The following is an 18997-nucleotide window of genomic DNA, read 5'->3' as shown; positions in this document are numbered from 1 at the left end:
TCTCTCCTCTCTCAAAATAAATAAACGTTAGGGGTACCTGGGTAGCTCAGTCAGTTGAACATCTGACTCAAATGTACCTGGGTGGCTCAGTTGGTTGAACATCTGACTCTTGATTTTGGTTTAGGTCATGATCTCGTGGTTCATGAGATCGAGCCCTGTGTTGGACAAGTGCAGAGCTTGCTTGGGATTCTCTCTCTCTCCCCCTCTCTCTCTGCCCCTCCCCTGCTCATGCTGTCTCTCACAAATAAATATTTAAAAAAATTCTAAAAAAGGGGCGCCTGGGTGGCTTAGTCAGTTAATAAGCATATGACTTTGGCGCAGGTCATGATCTCGCGGTCTGTGAGTTCGAGCCCCGCGTCGGGCTCTGTGCTGACAGCTCAGAGCCTGGAGCCTGCTATAGATTCCACGTCTCCCTCTCTCTCTCCCCCTTCCCTGCTTGTACTCTCTCTCTCTCAAAAATAAATAAATGTTAAAAAAATTTTTAATTATAAATAAAATATTAAAAAAATCCCTTACCTTAAAAAAAAAAAAAAAGAGTATGATAGCCTGTACAGATGAAAGAATAAAGGCACATTGATGGTAGCATATTAATAATTCCCAGTTGTTTGAAAATCTGATATAAAGAATTAGTTTTAAGCACTGCATAGCTTTAAGTTGCTTCAAGTTTAACCGAATACACCCATTTTGGCCTCAGTTCCTTCTGGAGTTGAGTTAGTGTACAAATACTGTCTTAAAAATTAAAACAGAAGATATGGGGAATTCACAACTTTATGTATTTGGGGTAAGCTGACAGCCAATGTTTATTTTATTTATTTTTTAATTAAAATTTTTTTTAAAACTTTTATGTGTTTTTGAGAGACAGAGAGAGAGCATGAGCAGGGGAGGGGTAGAGAGAGAAGAAGACACAGAATCTGAAGCAAGGTCCAGGCTCTGAGGTGTCAGCACAGAGTCCGACATAGGACTTAGACCCATGAACTGTGAGATCGTGACCTGAGCCAAAGTTGGACACTTGACCAACTGAGCCACCCAGGTGCCCCCAATAAGTTTATTTTAAAAGCTAACTATTTTGAAGGTATGCAAGCAAAGACTACTCACGCTCCCCTCTCTCCTCCCCATAACATCTGAATTATTTCCCTGAAAAGAGGACTAAGCACGATGTTTCTCTACTTAAAGATTCCACAGGCTCTCCACTGCCTCCTAGCTAGGATTCCAGCCTGACTCTCCAGCCTCTTCCCTGTCACCGGCCTTGGTGTACACAGTCCCTTTAAGCTCAGCTTTGACACACAGCCGGCACTATGTGATGGCTGCATTCCTAAGTTTCAAGGGGAGAATTTCAAAGCTAAATTAATTGAGACAAGACAGAAGTTTGGCTGACATTTTTCTGATGGTCCTTTACTAGATTATGAGTCTGAAATTTTTTCTCCCAAGGTAGATTGCTTTCCCTTAACAGTAAGTCTTGAGAAAACAGGATGGATTCTGGATACCTTCTATCGTCTATGGTGTTCTATTGGAGTTAGAGCTCAATAAACACATTTTGTGTTTTGCTACTTAAAAAAAATCTCACGTTCCATACATTCTACATCACTCAGTAAAAAGACTGGCTTTTAACCCAGTAAGGTCCTTCTGAACATACACCCTTTTGGTTCATGGATCAAGGACCATATTAGTTCAGCGGTTCTCAGTTGTGGCTATGCCTCAGAATAATTCGTGGGACTTGTGAAAAATGCAGATTCCCACCCCCACTTGACAAATCAGAATCTCAGCTGCGAGGTTCTTTATGATTATTTTTCAAAGCCTCATAGGTGATTCTGCTTATGCTCGTATCCTAGGCCAAGAATCACTGATGATCTGTCTGTTCTAATCTAACATTGTGATCAAACATACACCATTATGAAGCAAAAAACTTGTGTTACCTTTTGGATCTCGGGATGAAAAATTTCTCTGGGGCCTTTCTCAAATTTGTCCAGATTCATGGCACTGAAATAGAACGGAGAGAATGAGCCGTAGAGTGGTGGCGCAAGTCACAGGGCTTCAGAGAAACTACGTACTAGCTCCTAGAAAATCACAGCTGGACTCCCTTGAGGGCCTGGCACACAGGAAATCAATGATCACACAGGGTGCTCAATGAATGAATGCATGAGGGTAACCAAACATGGCACTGTACTTTCCTTATAGAACTGCCCCTTAGTGACACTCATCTAGTAAGAGAGGAGGGGAGCAATCAGGAGCATATTTTGGGCAACCTAACCTTCAAGATTCTTACTTGTATTTATTAAAAAAGCGATTCATTGACATTTCCGTAGCAATTAATGATAAAATGAAATGTAATGAAGCCCACTGGGCATTTCTTTCTTCCTCTGGCCATTCTTCTGCCACTCAGGGCAAAAAGGCCCCCTTTAACAAGCTCGTTCTTTCATGTTTTACTTTGAAAAGCAATGCCAACCTCCTTGGGCCTAAGTTCCTCCAGACGTTAAAACAGGGAGTTGAGGGGCGCCTGGGTGGCTCAGTCGGTCGAGCGTCTGACTTCGGCTCCGGTCATGATCTCACAGCTTGTGAGTTTGAGCCCCGTGTCAGGCTCTGTGCTGACAGCTCAGAGCCTGGAGCCTGCTTCGGAGTCTGTGTCTCCCTCTCTCTCTGCCCCTAACCCACTCGCATTCTGTCTCTGTCACTCTCAAAAATAAACATTTAATTAATTAATTAATTAATTAAATAAAACAGGGAGTTGAACTCCCCAACCCCCGAGGCCCCTTTCATCTAGGAGTCCCGTATTTGTAAGTGAAAGGCAAACATAATAACAGCTGATCTTTATGGAGTACTTACTATATGCCGGGCACCCCGCTAAATGCTTTACGTGGATGACCTAATTTTGTCTCTACGAAGCGAGTACTCTTCTATCCCCATTTTAAAGGTGAGGAAATGGAACTAGGATGACAAAGCTAGTAAGGAGCAGAGCCAAGATCTGAACCCAGACTTACCTGACTCCACAGTATTCACGGTTTCATTTCCTTTTAAAAAGTTTTCAAGTTCATGGTGGTAACAAATAAAGATAAAGTCTTTTCTTCTATCGGCAGCAACTGGAGACGTTTTGTTCTTCCACGTCTTTAAAAAAAAAAAGTGTTTCCTAGCTGAAATGTTTCCTCTGTGCTCTGGCTACAGAGCGGTGGGCTGAGAAGCAGAGGCCCTACTCACAGGACTAAATGAGGTCATGACTAAATGAAACTTGTCCTTAAATATAAAGAAGCTGGAGTAAAAAAAAGTCACAGAAATCGGAAGCCAGTGTAATTCTAAGTGTTCCTCTCAAAGCCGGTTAAGATTTATAGCTCCTTAGACGCAGCAAGGTATTTCTGTGCTTGATAAAAATGTTAACCTCTCCACTGATGCTTTCATAGCTCAGGCTTCAGACTGCTCAGGAGAAAAGTCAGAAAGCCTAGAGCAGAAAGGAGAAGGCCTGCGATTTGAAGAGCAAATCAAGCTTGAAAATGAGATATGAACATTTTTACTTCTGAACTCAGTGCACTTCATCAGATGCGGTCCCTAACTAACGGAGTCAAGACTGTCCCTTCAATTAAGAGATGTTTCTGGCAAGTGTGCATTGTGGCTGGGACACTGAGAACACGATCTCTTCCCACCACCTAGCTGCCGATGAACAGAGAGTAAACCACAGGACCCTGGGATAAGCATTTATATTCACATAACACGGGCTTTAGTGGCTAAAGGCCCAAGCCTGGGAATAACGGGACCTGGGTTTAAATCCCAGCTCTGTGGTTTACCAGCTGTGAGATCTTTGTCCAATCCCTTCACTTCTCGGAAGCTGTGATCCTTCCTTGGTGGAGTGTAGGTGATAACAGATCTACTCTGTGGAGGTGGTCTAAAGACTTTCTAAGAGGGGTGCCTGGGTGGCTCAGTCGGTTAAGCGTCAGACTTTGGCTCAGGTCATGATCTCACAGTTTGAGTTCGAGCCCTGCGTTGGGCTTTGTGCTGAGAGCTCAGAGCCTGGAGCCTGCTTCGCGTTCTGTGTCTCCATTCTCTCTCTGCTCCTCCCCAGCTCACACTCTCTCTTTCAAAAATAAATAAACATTAAAAATTTAAAGACTTTCTAAGAGAATGTCTGTAGAGCATTTAGCGCTGTGCCTAAGAAGCTACCGTTACTACAATGTAACCTACAATGTAACCTCTCGTAACCTCTCGGATGGTGACAGGGCAACAGGTAGCACCTGAGTGGTGGCATTCCTAGGGGTGTCTGCCATCCGGTATGGGGGGGGGGAGGGGTGACACGAGGCGGGGTGGAGAGGTGGGGGCAGAGCCCCAGCCGAGCACAGAGCAGCTGGATGTTCCATTCATTTAACGGTCTCTTTGCAAAGAATAAGGACATTCTTCCCTGAGAAGCATTTGCTGACATATGAGTTTCTGTTTCAAAGCAGGAAAATGAGAGGAAAAATATTTCTTGATTTTGTTTATGAAACCAAAGTATCTGCACGCATGCAAGAAAAAAAGAAGGCAGCCACGCAGGCAGTTTGGAGATGCGTAAGAGGGGAGCTCAATTTTCACCACACACTCGCTGTGTGATCTTGGCTTTCTCTGAGCTTCCATTCCTTCCGCCGCACAGTGGGGAGGATCGCAGCACCCATCCTACGGACTTGCTGTGAAGACGCTGACATGCAGGAGGTAATGCAAGTCAGATGCTTGGCACAATGTCTGCTATGTGGTCAAGGCTCCAGAAAGTAGAAAAGTAACATCAGATGATCGCAGGAGCAGAATACTTATAAAGGCTCCTGGTGTTGGGTTTCTATTCATGAGTACTCACCTTAAGATGGACTTCACAGAGAGAGTTTTTGTGGGACTGTACGGAAGGCATATTTTCTGGGTACCCTGGAAAGTCAAAACACCAGATCAGGGAGGATTTGGCGATTTCCATCTCTGAAAGAGCCTCACCTGGCCATTTAAAAGAATATATGAATAAACACATTCTGTGGTGGAGAAGAGCTTGCTCAGGCTTGACAACGTCTTCCACCATCCCCCTAGCCCGACACGTGCGGAGTTAAGCATTACTCTTCAACATACGGACTGATGGGTGTGTTAGTGTGGGGCTCAGATGAGCCACGTGACTGAGATGAGAAGGGGGTCTAGTCTCCGAGCCAAGAGTCAGATCAGCCTCCAAGACAATGAGAAGAAAACAGTGTCCACGTGTCAATGGGACCTGAATGTAATACCTCCAAGTCAAAGGCTTTTGGAACTAGAAATCGCTCGAATCTTTCAGAGAGGGTTTCATAATATGCACTTCTATATTTTTCTGTGTTTACTATGTATTTTTTATTTTATTATTTTTTCATATGAAATTTATTGTCATATTGGTTTCCATACAACACCCAGTGCTCATCCCAACAGGTGCCCTCCTCAATGCCCATCACCCACCCTCCCCTCCCTCCCACCCCCATCAGCCCTCAGTTTGTTCTCAGTTTTTAAGAGTCTCTTATGCTTTGGCTCTCTCCCACGCTAACCTCTTTTTCTTTTTTTTTCCTTCCCCTCCCCCATGGGTTTCTGTTAAGTTTCTCAGGATCCACATAAGAGTGAAAACATATGGTATCTGTCTTCCTCTGTATGACTTATTTCACTCAGCATAACACTCTCCAGTTCCATTCACGTTGCTAACTATGTGTTTTTTAAAGTAGGCACCATGCTCAACGTGGGGCTTGAACTCAGGACTCTGAGATCAAAGAGTTGTGTGCTCTACCCTCCAGGCCAGCCAGGCACCCCTCTGTGTTTACTATTTAAACTCTGTTTCTTCCTCTCTAAATGATACCCGCTGTGACTAACTGCTCGAATGCACTCAATAAATATTTTTTGCGTGAAAGCGAACGAATGAAAGGTTGCCTGAATGGTTCAGTCCCACGTCCAAACCACCCAGAATAGATGAAGGCCGCTCACTTTATAATCTCCCAAAAAAGAGTGGTGCCTGAGTGTCTCAGGTGGTTGAGCATCTGACTTCAGCTCAGGTCATGATCTCATGGTTCACAAGTTTGAGCCCCACATCGGGTTCACTGCTATCAGCACTGAACCCGCTTTGGATCCTCTGTCTTCCCGTCTCTCTGCCCCTCCCCTACTTGCACTCTCTCAAAGATAAACATTTTGTTTATTTATTATTTTAAAGAACAAAAAAAAGTTTATTTTTGAGAGAGAGAGAGAGAGCGAGCGAGCGCACAGAGGAGAGGCAGAGAGACAGGGAGACAGAATTGCAAACAGGCTCCACACTGTCAGCACAGAGCCCAGTGCAGGCCCCGAACCCATGGAACCACAAGATAATGACCTGAGTCGAAATCAAGAGTCAGATGCTTAAATCGACTGAACCACCCAGGTGCCCATATTTTTAAAAAATAATAATTTTCAAAAAAGATACGATACAGATTTGTAATCCACAAAGGATTTACACTACACATTTGGCAAAAGGGAATACGATGTAGTACACACATAAAACTTTCTTTCTAACTTTGACTAATAAAATTGGCAGCACAAAGGGTAAGAGCATTTCTTGTAGGAAACAGGCAAGGAAGGAAATAGGATTTTCCTTGTGTTTCGAGACGTACCTGCCAAACTCATCAGTCCAAGGCCTGAACACTGGCGTCGGGATGGACTTCCTCAACCTTGTCGAGCCCGTGACCTTTTTCAGTAAACTCAACATTCACACCCATGACCCCAGAGAACCAGGGCTGGGGAGGAGTGTGTCTTTCCAGCTAACCATCAGAAGTTGCATGAGGCAAAGCCCTTCTCACGGGTTCTCAATCGAGCAATGCAGTTTATGTTACAGAGATTTTAGGAGATTTCGGATACAGACGAGTATTATGATGGGAATAGGCATTTTCAAATTCCACATAACCCACCCACTGAAATCTGAGTTATTTTGGTGGCCTTGCTTTTGTGGCCAGCCCCGGCCTACCTCACACTGCGGTCACCTGTACAGGATGCCAACCCTTCTAGAAGAGGGTCTTGAGTCTGACCTTCTTGCTCCTCCCCTACCTTAGCTACTTTTCCTTCTCACCAAAATGCAGCTTTAAAGAGAAGTCCAGGGCAGCCTGAGGGGGGAACGTATGGAAGAGGAGAGGATCCAGCCCCTGCCTGGCTGACTGTAGCACCTGCATAAGCTGCCTACGTGGATGCGGAAGCCCGGGCTCATGGGATGGTGGGTTTGTATTTTTCTTCACCACAAACTGGTAAAAGCTCTTCCTCCCTCATCTTCTCCCTGTTGTAGCTTTCCACAGTGGTTTCCCACAAAAAACACCTTCTGGTTCTCTGTGTTCCGGTGGGACCAACAGACATACACTCAGCGTCGAGTACACGTACAGGCAACACCAAGCGATCGCTGCAAGGATACGAAAGTGCGCGTTGGACGTCACCCCCTGTAGGTGGCAGGTGTGTGTGAACAGGTGTCTAGAAGGGTGTTGCGGTGGTCATCCCTGAGTAAGTGGACTTGGAGTCTCTTCTTTTTACTAGCTGCATTGTCTCGTACAGATGAAATCTGTACGGTAAGTATGAGTTGTTTTTTTAAGCCTTTTCTTTGTGTTTAGAAGAAATACAGCGGAGATCAACAGGATGGTCTCAGCTCTGTTTGAGAACAAAATGTGGGCTCGTGGAAGGGGAGAGGGGGTGCAGAGGCACGTGCTTCTGTGCATCTCCTGCAGCCTCCGGCACTAGTTTGGGGCTCAGAGGGGCTTCACAACTGACCCATTTTGCCAGGCTCTGCTCTGGTTTCTCAGTCCCTCACTTTCCTTCAGCACCGCCACTCGGAGATGCTAGCAAGCACTTGCCCTGCCCTGGCAACAACCCAGGGTCCAGACTAGAGGCTCTGGACAAGGCACTGGCACTTCTCAGTAGAGGGGGTAAACTCATTAGGCCAGCCCCACTGCCTTCACAGGGGTCTTGGGGTCTGACTCCCTCCTCATTGCCTTCTGCCCAGACGAGTCCCCAGAGCTCCTCCTTTGTCTTGTCTTTGTTGTTCTCTTTCTGGAATGCTCCCCGCCTGCCCCTTCCCCCTACCATTTATGTGGCTCGTTCCCTTCCCTCCCATAGGTCTCTTTAAATGTCACCTCCTCGGAAAGGTTTTCCTTGGCTGTCTGATCTAAAGTTGGTCTCCTGTATCATTCTGCCTTTGTTTCCTTCAGAGTGTTTGTCACAATTTACAATGCAGTACAGACGACATCTTCAGTCATTAGAATAAGCAAAACTCCCCCCCTGTACCTGCTCCTCCCTCCCAGTACCTGGCAACCTTCCCCGGTGAGGAGATGGAGTGGCTCTTACTGCCTGAAGGAAGAAGGCAAGACACTAAGAGAATCCATTCCAGAAAGGCGGCCAAAGGGCAAAACTATCCTTCCTTGTGTTGGTGGAAGGAAGGAAGAAGGAAGATAGGAAAAGCCAAGGTGTTAGATGCCGGGGCCCTTGATTCTGCCATTCCGAGGGCAGGCCTCGAAGCGGGTGCAGGGACGCTGCAAATAGATCAAGGTGAGCCCTGGAGACACCTCAGAACATGTGGACTGGAGGTTCACTTCCCAGGCACGGCCTTCCTTAGGAATCGAAGTCTGCGTAGAACCTGTTTGAACACGATGAGGGGCAGTGACTCAGCAGCTTCAAGCATGGAGGGTCAGCAAGATTAGAAACATAAGCCTGGAGCGGTGCTCCTGCCTCAGCCCACCTGCCCTGTGGCTAGCAGGGGAGGTGCCGGTGACAGGGACAGACCTGAGAGGCTCAGAGGCTAGCAGAGACCTGGGATCATGTCACGGAGCTCACAGTGTGCGGTGTCATCACCGCAAGGGGCAAATGACTAGGACCACGGATTCCAGTGACAGGTGCATTCCAGTGACACCAAAAAGCCCAGAGGGGACCAGTTACATATGCGGTTGCTAGTTCAGAGACCGGATCAGCCACTCGACAAGAGAGCACAGAAAGCCCCACGTGAACCCACAGTCCTCTTCTCCCGCCACTGTGAGGTCTCCTAAACCCTCTCCCCGGGCACCCAGATATCAACTTCAAGAGGAGCAGGGAGAGAGGAAATCAGAGAGACTATTTCTCCAAAAGAGGCAGAGTCATCCAAAGAGAATATTTATTTATTTATGTTAAATGTCTATTCATTTATTTTTCAGAGCAAGAGAGAACACGAGTGAGGGAGGGGCAGAGAGAGGGAGAGAGAGAATCCCAAGCAGGCTCCATGCCCAGGGCGGATGGGGGCTTAATCCCACGGCTGTAAAATCATGACCTGAGCCAAAATCAAGAGTTGGACACTCAACTGACTGAGCCACCCAGGTGCCCCTCAACATTATCTGCCAACACCGGTGCATAAACTCTGCTTCAGTACAGCTATGATGATGGTGAGACCGAGCCCAGTTTCAGCAGCACGGGGAGAGAGGGGAGAGCCAAAATTTTCCACAGGAAATCATTCAGGAGTAAGAGCTGACTCGGCTTTACATTAGATTTTTACCTTCAACCTGCCTAAAAAGAGAAAACTTTCTGAAACATAACATGGGCATTTATATAAACAGAGGCGGCACAGCACACAGGTTAGGTTGGACTTTGGTGTCATTCGTTGATTCGTTCAGTAAATACTTCTCGAGCTACTTCTATGTGCCAGAAACAGGGCTGGGTGAGAACAAAGCAGTTATGTGTCCTCTGCTCTCATGGAGATCAGAGCCCAGTGAAAGGGACAGCGCGAGTCAAAAGAATTACATGGAGAATTGATTACATACGGCACTGCCAGCTCAGCAGGCAGTCCTGGGTTCTGCCTGGCCTTGCCACCTTCTGGCAGGTGACCTCGGCCATGGCATTTAACCCCCCTAAACCACAATTTCACCAATTAAGATAATGCATTGGGAAGATTTAGTATATATGGCATACAGTAAGAGCTCGATAAATGTTAGATTTTATTGTTAACTGTGACTATTTTTAATTATCGCAAAAAGTTCCTAATTACAACTTACTCTGTAATGGTTCCTAGAAATTCTTTCTGGGCTTTTTGAAGTTGCAGTATGTGTACGCACGTGTGCAAATGTGTTGATGTATGTGTGTGTATAAAAAAGTTACTGTTTTTTAAAGAGTGTGTATAAAGAAACCACTACTTTTTTAAGCGTGTGTATACAAAAAATTACTGTTTAAGTTCCTGTATTATTTCCTTCCCCAAAAGATCTACGTGGCAATTTCTGAGATACTGTATTGCTGAGGTGAACATCAGTGTGCAATGATTAAGTAATAGCTTTCAACAAATGCACCCATAAAGTGAGACCACCACATAATAGGACTAACATTTTCTGAGTGTGGTTATCTCGTTGCTTCTTAATTATACACTGTATTCACCCATTCGAGAGTAAAATGTTCTACCCTTCAGGTATCTAAGCAATTTAAGATCTGATGATTTGGGACGTTGCATAGATGTGGATTTTCAAATAACAGCTCACTTAATATAGTCCTCAGCACCCTTTGAGCCACAGCCCAGAACTTTCCCCAGTTTACAAAGAAGAAAATGGAGAGCATCAGCAATTTTCTCAAATTGACATGAATGAATTTGCTACTGCTGTAATTGGACCTGGTTTGCTTAGCTCCAAATCCTTTGCTCTTTCTAGTGTCCATAATGCCTATGAAAAATTCTCTGAGAAGCAAAGGAAGAAAAAGAGTCCGAGGGAAAAAAATGATGAATTTTTTTAAGTTAAAGGTGAAAGACAGAGACCAACCATAAGAATTCCCAGAAAAAGAATTCAGAAAAGAGAAGAAAAAGCAGCAATAATGAACCTAAGAGAATTTTCCTGAGCTAAAGAGAGGCCTGCATTCCTGAGTTGAAGGGACTTGCCTTCAGTCCACTCAGAACCCACCCTGGGCAGGGAGTACTTGTTAAGTCTTGAGTTAATTTTCTACCTCAGGAAACTGATGAAAGGGGCTAAGCCTCAAAAAACTTCTAGAAGCGCAGCTGACTCAGTGCTTGACTGAATGACCCATGGAAACAGGAGCACCCCATGGGCTGTACCGGGTAACAGTATTATATTCTTCCAATAAATTTCGTTTCTTTTAGTTGAAGGTGAACCAGTTGGTCAGTTTCAGTCTTAGTAACAGCTAAGGTTAATGCTCTGTAAACTACAGTTCTGTGTTCCACAGGCCAGAGACGGAGGGGAAGGGACATGCCCAGTTAGTGGCTTGTCGGGGAGAATTTGTGGTTGAACCCAGAGTCTGAAGGCCCCACTGCTCAAGAGTATAATCCTGAATATCCAAACTCAGAGAACCACGTAGAAAAAGACTCACCAGAACCATTCTGACAAGGACACTAATAAAACTCTGGAGCAAGGGGGATGCTCCAGGGGCAAGCCAGGTACTTACTGTTTTCCTCCAAAGAATTGCACGGTATTGAGGGACGCGCTGATGGTTTTGGTCGGAAAGGGTCACGGACAAGAAGAAAGGGCTCTTCTCTGCATCATTTCCAATGTAATTCTGATGAACTGCAGGAGAGAGTTTTAGAACAGTGAACATACAACTGATTCTTTCAGGCCCCGGTGGGAGTAGACAACTTTTCCTTCCCACATGAGCAGGGAGCAAGAATCCTAAACCCAGCTCGGAAAAGATTCTGATCACGCCATACTGATTGCGCGCTCCGATTCAACCTCGGCAGTGATCGGTTCGGAAATGTTCAGAAACGAACAAGTGACCAATACCAGCCAATGAGACGAGAGGAGAAATGGGTCAAGGGGTTTCTGGAAAGGCTTCTTCACTCCTGAAGATGGCCTTCTCCTTGCTCTGGACATGGTGGTGTCTAGAGGTGATGCCTGGAATTGCTGCAACCACCTTGCGACCCTGAGGAGGGCCGGCCTCGATGACACCACTGAGCCTCTGAATCCACCAACTCTGGAGCCTGCCTTACCTCTGAGTTTCTTGGCATCTGAACTGATGGCACCGGTTTTCTCTAAAGTCCCCACTGCTCTGGGCACTATGCTTTCAAGCATTTGGGAAGATGACAACTTTCCCACTGACTTCTTTCTTTATAAAGAAATATGCCTTGTCTACAGCAAGCAAACTTCTTAGAATAAAACAGTATCAGACTTTTAAAAAGACATCCTTTGCACCTGATCACTCTCATTTTATAGTCCAAGCATCACATCTTCTAGAAACACATGCGTTAGCCTGATAAGCAGTTTATCTGGCTCCTCTCTAATCCTGCAACAGTGATTATTCTTCCATTTCCATTTTCTGCCTTCCCACGTATGTTCACTTGAGCCCTTCACTTTAAATCTACATCGCTATTAATGACTGAGCTCTTGCTGTGTGCCAGGAGCAGGGCTTAGCGTTTCTCCAGCGTATCTCACTGAAACTCCTGTTCTAACCTACTAGGTATGTATTAGTAATCCCTCCACTTTGCACAGAAGGAAATTAAATCTCGGAGACATGGAGAGTGACCAGTGTCAGGTCCCGCGGTTAAGAATGGCAGAACCAGGACTCAGACCCATTTTAGAGTCTCCGTGAGGGTAGGGATGATGACTGCCTTGGCCAGTATAATTGCCTGGAATGTGGTAGGTGATAAACAAATACCTGTTACCAGAGCCTACAGGACAATGCCTCTCCAGTTCTATATTGACCCTGGAGCTCAGGGAATCATATCTTTCCCTCGTTGCCTTAAACTTAAGTATTCAAAATCCGCTATAGACCTGTTTACAGCACTTGGTATAGGATAGTACTTGGCACGTGCCTTGGTTAGGTCTAAAGTTGTTGTCCACCCTGCAAATTCAAATTGCCATTTAGAAGATCTAACTCCCTTTAACTCCCAAGGGATGAAAATATATGTTTATATATAAATAACCCTAGGGCTGAGATTGGAATTGAATCTTCAAATCTACCAAAAAAAAAAAAAAAAAAAAAAAAAAGAAGCTTACTACTAGCCTGACATCAGTGTCCCTAAACTGGTTAGTTTCATACTTTTAGGGCACCAGAATAAATTACACTGACATTATTTTTCATTTTGAATATCCTTTCTTCCCAACCACCATAATGGCATAGTTACCTTGTCCTAAAAAATACTTGAAATACCATCTGGTGTGGTATTCTGGGTTTTCTAAGTGCACGTCTGTTCTTCGCCACGTACCTGGCAGGGCAGTTGCATTCTGTAAATGAACAAAATTGTGTCATTAAGAGGCTTATTCAGAAAGTAAACAAGAAGCTGGCAATGAATCAGCGGCCAAAGAACCAGAAAAGTCACTGTCAAAAGCAGACACACAGGACTGTAACCACATGTCCTCATTAGAAAAGACAACCCATCCACGTCACAGAAGCATTCGAAAGGTCCCTGGGGCATAGGAAAAAGAACCGAGTGATGGGTTCGGCTATTTCCAACTGGAGTACAGCTTTCTGGTTCGAAGCTCCAAATATTTGGCAGTTGGTGCCCCCTAGAGGCATGCCCTTCTGTTTGGTACCCCTGTAACAGGCACCTTTCACCTGGAATGCATCTCTGCAGCCTCTTATTCAAGTAAGAATGTTTTTGGTAGAATTTTAAAAATTTGCCATGAAATAATACAATTAGTGGGGGAAATATGGATACACATAATGAGTCATCTGAACCCTCTCCCCAAAGATAATCACTATGATTTGGCAGGGTCCCCACTCATTGTTTCTTACACATGCGTGCATATGTATTTTTCTTCCCAAAACACAATCATACTGAAAATGCGGTTTGAAACTCCACTGACATGTACACTGTGCCATGTGTATACAGCAGACTGTTGGAACGTAATTTTCTGATTCCAACACGTCTCTTATGATTTACTAGGTACTTGTGGTCACTTGCTTTAGCATGTTGAAGGGGTTTCCTTCAATTGTGAGCTTACAAAGGGGCCACTGTTAGGAATGAATATCGAATTTTACTGCAAGTTTTTTTTGGCAGCTGCTGACAGGATAGCTTGAATTGGGGAAAAATCATAGTAATGTAATGAATTATGCTACTGGCTCTTCTGATGCTGAATGGCTCTTAGATTTCTGGAATACGTCCTACTAGGTCATGGTATATAGTATCCTTTTGATACATTGCTGGATTAGAAAAAATGAATTATGTGTCATATTTGTTAGTGAGATGGGGTTACAGTTTCTTTTCTGTATGTATTTCGGTCATGCTTCAGGGATTATATATTACTTTTTTAATGTTTATTTTTGAGAGAGAGAGACAGAGAGACACAGCATGAGCAGGGGAGGCGCAGAGAGAAATGGAGACACAGAATCCAAAGCAGGCTCCAGGCTCAGAGCTGTCAGCACAGAGCCCGACGCGGGGCTCGAACCCACAAGCTGTGAGATCATGACCTGAGCCAAGGTCAGATGCTCAACCAACTGAGCCACCCAGGTGTCCCAGGGTTATATTACTCTATAAAGTGAATTAGGACTCTCTTTGTCTTGCTCATGCTCTGGAAACACTGACACTCATTGAGAGAGCTTTAAGGGCCAAGGACCAGGCCAAGCACTTTCTGCGCATTATCTCCATAGCATCTCCGCCAACTTTATGACATCGATTTTATTTTATCTCCTACTTTCAGATGCAGAAATTGAGGCCTGGAGACTTCAGCTATGCTGCCTGAGGTTGTGGAGTTCATAGGCAGTGGAGCTGAAACCGCGGTCAGTGCCCATTTGGGAAGTTTTTTTTTTTTCTTTTTAAAAATTTTAACCATTATGTCATCGTCTGGGTTCTTTTTTATGTTTTGCCCTTTTACTCAAGGAGTAAAAAAGGAGGTTAATGCTTAGCATTACTGTGCTTTTATTGAATTTTCTTGAATTAAAAAAAATCAGCTACTAATTTACATTTATATATAAATATATATATTTAATATATATTTACATGTAAATATTTATATATATATATACATACACGTACATATTTTTTTAATTTGGCAATAATTTTGAGCTTACATAAATGTTGCAAGAATAAGACTGCAAAGGACATGTCTATACCCTTAATCAGATTTAGCTGTTAATATTTTATCCCCTTTATTCATTTGTTCACTACTCTCTCCCCACCCCCCACACACACAAATTTTTTTCTGAACATTTAAGGCTAAGATGCATAAATATCCCTTTATGCTAATGCTTTATCCCTAATGCTTCAGTGTGTACTTCCCAAGAATAGAGCTATCTTCTTACATAACCATGCTATAACTTTACCAACTTTTGTAAATTTAACATTGATACAATACTTTCGTCCACCATCTGTATTCCAATTTTGTCAATTGACTCAAAAATGTCATTTTCCCTTGAGTTCAGGGTGATTTAGTTGTTGTGTCTCTTCAGACTCCCTTCATCTGGAACATTTCCAGAGACTCTGTCTTTTACCACACTGACATTTTTTTCAACAATACAGCACAACCTCCCCAATTCTTTATAAAAAAGCAAGAATTAATCCTTCTGGGTTTGTCTGATGCTTCCCCACAATGAGGTCTGGGTTACGCATAGCTGGTCAGAATGCTACATAAGCGGAGCCTGTCCTCAGCTTATCCTATTTCCAGAACAGATAGATGGCTGTTCCTCATTGGTGATGTTAGTGTTGATCACCTGTTCAAGATGTTGTTGCCTCTCAGTCTTGACCTTTTGGTGTGACTCAAGAAGAGCCATAATTGGATTTTGTTCCCAGTAGAATGTCTGGATGATTCATTGTCAACAGTGTTCACTTTATGATAATCAACCACCGGCAGTGCCAGTCCACAGTCCACGATGCCTCCGGGCAGCATGCGGCTGTGGTCTGACTCTGGGGTCCACCAGCCAGCCTCAGGCATCAGCTGACCAGACACAGGTGGGGTCCAGCTAAGGCAGCTGGCCTTAGCCAGTCAGATGCCACTGTGGTGGGTGCCACTGTCCCAAGGCCTTGGACACCATCAGCAGAGCCTGGAGGGGAGACTCTGAGGGAGGCAGGCCAATTAGGCCTCTCGAGCTTCTCAGACTTGCACGGCACAGCGCCCAGATCTTAGCTCTGTGCTTCTAGATTTGTTAAATGTCACCCGTGGGCCCATTCTACCTCCTCCTCAGGATCTCTGTGGGCGGGGCCCTGGAATTTGCAATTTCACAAGCATCCCAGGTGATTCTGAGGAACACTGAATCTTGAGAAGCAAGGCTCTATGCCAGGGGTTCTCAAAGAATCCAGGGAAGGCCGTGAACTTGGGTGAAACAAACAAAAATCTTTCTTTCCCTACCTTCTAATGAAAGCATAGCGTTTCTTTCAATTACAAATGTATGCAAAAAAAAAAAAAAAGGTCACAGATATTTTTAGAACTCATTACAGGAACTGCAGACATCTTGAATACTGTTTGCAATTTTCATGGTTCAAAATTACAGTAGTTGCAAGACCTGCTGCTGGCCTCGTTATTTAACGTATTGATAAAAAACCACATATATTACTGCCTCATATTTAAAAAAAAAAAAATCATTCCTAGAAGTACTTCAGCACAACTGTTTTCCTTTGTGATCTCATGTGTTTTGTTTTACGCGTCCAAAAATATTCTGAGAAGGGGCCTGCAGGCCTCACAGACTGCCAAGGGGGTTAATGGACATAGAAAATGACCCCCAAACTCCAGATCTTCTAAAGCCCCGAGTCTGTCTTCTCCCCTCCCAGAGGTCTGAACACTGGCCGCCACAGAACGGAATAACAATAGACAACACACAGCCCCTTGGAAGGGAATCTCAGAGTGACAACGGGACTCTGGCCAGTGGCATGGACTGTATCTCTATTGCGTAACAAGTGTCAATCATGAGGGTTTTTTTTTTTTTTTTTAATGTTTATTTTTGAGAGAGAGCGCATGTGGGCGCACATGCAGGGGAGGGGCAGAGAGAGAGGGAGACAGCGGATCTGTAGCGGTTCCTCGCTGACAGCAGTGAACCCGTGAACTGCGAGGCCATGACCCAAGCTGAAGGTGGACGCTCAATTGACTGAGCCACCCAGGTGCCCCTATGAGGGCTTTTTTTTTTTTAATGATCAAAAAGTTACCTACTTAGGATGCCTGGGTGGCTCAGTCACTTGAGAGTCTGACTTCACTCAGGTCATGATCTCATGGTTTGTGGTTTGAGCCCTGCATGGGGCTCTGTGCTGACAGCTCAGAGCCTGGAGCCTGCTTGGGCTTCTGTGTCTCCCTCTCTCTGCCCCTTCCCTGCTCGTGCACTGTCTCTGTCTCTGTCTCTCTCTCTCCCTCTCTCTCTCTCTCAAGAATAAACAAACATTAAAAGAATTAAAAAAAAAGTTACCTACTTTTGACTTCACTGAATCCTTAACTAAAATTGGGGGAGGAGAACCCAACACCAAAAAAGTTGTGAGTCTCGCAGGGCAAGACACTTCCTGTCCCTTGTTAAAAATCACATATGATGAGGTGTAAAGACAAGAATACACACAAGAACTGACAAAAGAAAGGATACTACGCAAAGAAACAAAACAAAGAAGCACCTCTGTCCAAAGACCCCAGAACGACTCTAAAAATGAGTTCCGATTTCTGATGATAAGTAACAGAAGTGGACAGTATAAAGGGCACAAATCTTGAGTGAATCATAAATGATATTTAAAATACGTATATGCCCTTGTGACCATTCCCTGGATCAAGACAGAAAACATTGTCAGTACCCCAGAAGGCTCCTTCACTCACTTTCCCCACTCAATACCCAATCATACTCTGAAAGGTAACCATTATCCTGACTTTTGTCACCACAATTCATTTTACTCTCTCTTGAACCTCACAGAAATGAAATCAGATCATGTGTATTTGTTTGCGTCAGGCTCTGTTCTTCAGCATCGAGTCTATGACATTCATCCATGTTGGGGATGTAGGAACAGTTCATTCTCTCCTGTTGCCATGTAGCAGTCCCCCATATGAACGCCACAGCGTATGTATTCACCATTCAGTTGATGGACATACGGACTGTTTCCAATTTGGGGTCATTAAGAATGAAGTCACATCAACATTCTTGTGTCTGTCTTTTGCTGGACATAAGCGCTCACTGCTGTTAGGTATACATCCGGGGATCAGGGGAGACAAATGTTCAGTTTTAGTAGATGTTGCCAAACTTCCAAAGGGGATGTGCCAATTTACACTACTGGTAAGACGGGGAGAGTTCTAGCTTCTCCACATCTTCTGACCAGCTCTTAGCATGTCATTTTCGTTTTAGCAGTTCTGGAGTGGGTGCAGAAGTGCCTAACTGTGGCTTTAATATTGCAACAAACCCTAACTCTTTTAAGGATGACCTACTGCACAGAGGATTTCAGAGATTCAGAAACTTTGTTTGCAACATTTAAGGTGACAATGACACCAGGAACACTTTATTTGACGTCAACAAGCAAGTTCAGAGGAAATATTCTTTTTTTAATTTTTATTAAAAAATTTTGTTTTATGTTTGTTTATTTTTGAGAGAGAGGGAGGGACAGAGCGTGAGCAGGGGAGGGGCAGACAGAGAGGGAAACACAGAATCTGAAGCAGGCTCCAGGCTCTGAGCCGTCAGCACAGAGCCCGACACGGGGCTTGAACTCACAAACCACGAGATCATGACCTGAGCTGAAGTCGGACGCTCAGCAGACTGAGCCACGCAGGCGCCTCCAGAGGAAATATTCTAATGGGCTAAATTGCCAGATAACTAAAGCTTAACGCTGCAGATGCCCACACTTATGCCATTGTTTGTTTATTTAATTAATTTATTGGTTAAATGTTTATTTTGAGAGAGAGAGAGTGTGCATGTTCATGGGGGAGGGGTAGAGGGAGAGAGAGAATCCTAAGCAGGCTCCACACTCACCACAGAGCCCTAAGTGGGGCTCGATCCCATGACTGGGAGATCATGACCCTAGCCAATATCGAGAGCTGGACACTCAACCTACTGAGCCACCCAGGCTCTTATTATGTTATGCCCTTTGAGATAAAGGTTTGCTAAAAGGCATTATGAAGAGTAATACATAAACTCAAATTCTTCTACGCTACAGATGTGCCTGAACATGCCAAGAGTGTTAAATGAGTCCTGAGACTAAGAAATCCTGAATCATCCC

General features: G+C 44.5%; 1 protein-coding gene across 4 annotated transcripts in view; it reads right to left on the bottom strand.

Moving 5' to 3' along the window:
* Nucleotides 1-18997, bottom strand: part of GARNL3 (GTPase activating Rap/RanGAP domain like 3) — a 149728-nt gene that overhangs the window by 56040 nt on the left and 74691 nt on the right. For 3 of the 4 annotated variants that reach the window (XM_042914066.1, XM_042914068.1, XM_042914067.1), the window contains exons 5-8: nucleotides 13016-13115; nucleotides 11344-11462; nucleotides 4805-4869; nucleotides 1914-1977 (exon numbers count right to left, since the gene is read on the bottom strand). In XM_042914066.1, coding sequence (XP_042770000.1) covers nucleotides 1914-1977; nucleotides 4805-4869; nucleotides 11344-11462; nucleotides 13016-13115 — 348 coding nt within the window. Of the gene's footprint in view, nucleotides 1-1913; nucleotides 1978-2975; nucleotides 3205-4804; nucleotides 4870-11343; nucleotides 11463-13015; nucleotides 13116-18997 lie in introns of those variants that run through there. The other variant, XM_042914069.1, reaches the window with a different exon arrangement.

Source organism: Panthera leo, chromosome D4 (assembly GCF_018350215.1).
Source record: "Panthera leo isolate Ple1 chromosome D4, P.leo_Ple1_pat1.1, whole genome shotgun sequence".
In the NCBI taxonomy this organism is placed as follows: Eukaryota; Metazoa; Chordata; class Mammalia; order Carnivora; family Felidae; genus Panthera; species Panthera leo.
This window is presented reverse-complemented; position numbering and strand designations above follow the sequence as displayed.